This window comes from Sinocyclocheilus rhinocerous, unplaced genomic scaffold, assembly GCF_001515625.1.
Source record: "Sinocyclocheilus rhinocerous isolate Xijiao unplaced genomic scaffold, SAMN03320098_v1.1 C36280476, whole genome shotgun sequence".
NCBI lineage: Eukaryota > Metazoa > Chordata > Actinopteri > Cypriniformes > Cyprinidae > Sinocyclocheilus > Sinocyclocheilus rhinocerous.
This window is the reverse complement of record NW_015777728.1, coordinates 1-968: the sequence shown is the minus strand read 5'-3', so window position 1 is coordinate 968 and position 968 is coordinate 1. Positions and strand designations below refer to the sequence as shown.

The 968-nt window shown below is 38.1% G+C and overlaps 1 protein-coding gene across 1 annotated transcript; it reads left to right on the top strand.

Annotated features, from left to right (window-relative positions):
- Positions 1-6: 6 nt before the first annotated feature.
- On the top strand, positions 7-914 carry LOC107735765 (ubiquitin carboxyl-terminal hydrolase 20-like; the record flags this gene model as incomplete). Its single annotated transcript, XM_016547350.1, has 2 exons — positions 7-39; positions 482-914. Coding segments are annotated over exons 1-2 (457 nt in total), but the record flags the coding sequence as incomplete, so codon positions are not given.
- Between the last annotated feature and the right edge of the window lie 54 nt (positions 915-968).

Here is a 968-nt window from a genome sequence, read left to right as displayed (position 1 = left end):
AAACTGGTGAACCCCATGTTTCGTGGCTACGCTCAACAGGTATATGAGTTATTTTAGTATTATTTATATACTATTATAGTAATTATTCACATTTTAAAATAGTTTTTAATTTTACATATAAGTTTTAGTAATCTTGTTAGGTGCTTTTGTCATTTTTAATAGTTTTTGTTTTTTAATATATTTCAATTTTAGTTTTAATAATTTTACTTCGACATAAACATAAGATTTTGTTATAAACAGTTGCCAAGTTAACATTTCTAATTTTCTTTTTTTAAGTGTAAGTTTTTTGTCTAACATTTATATTTTATTTCAGCTTTATTTCAAATTACAAAAGCAATTTTTAATTGGTTTAGTTTTAGTTAACAGTAACAACACTGATATGAAGATTACAATGCAGCCTTTCAAGACTGTAATATTATCATATAAGCCCCATAGTATTTTTGTAAAGTACACACTCCTTGCTTCCTTGCGTCTTTTTTAGGACACTCAGGAGTTTTTGCGATGTCTGATGGACCAACTTCATGAGGAGCTGAAGGAGCCTTTGAACGACTGCAGCGGTGCAATCTCAGATGTCCTGCCTGACCACAACCTCGACAACCGTAATCATGTCGATGGAGACCGATTCCCCTCTGAGGATGAGTTCCTGTCGTGTGACTCTGGATCAGGAAGCGAGAGAGGAGATGGAGAGAGGGCAGGAGGAGAAGCAGAGCTGCTCATCCAAGACGAATGTGTGGGAGTGAGAGGAAATGGAGGAATCTCGGAGAAAGAGAGGCTGAAGGAGAGAAGAGGAGAAGAGAAGACACGGGAAATGGATGAGGATGCAGATGTGGACACGGCTGCACAAGAGGGACAGGCAGAGAGAGAAACAGAGGCAACAACTGCAACCACAACTGTGCCAGCACCAGGAAATACAGGTATGAGGTTCTTATTAGGGTTGTGACGGTGAGGAAATTTTCCCACCGGTTAAT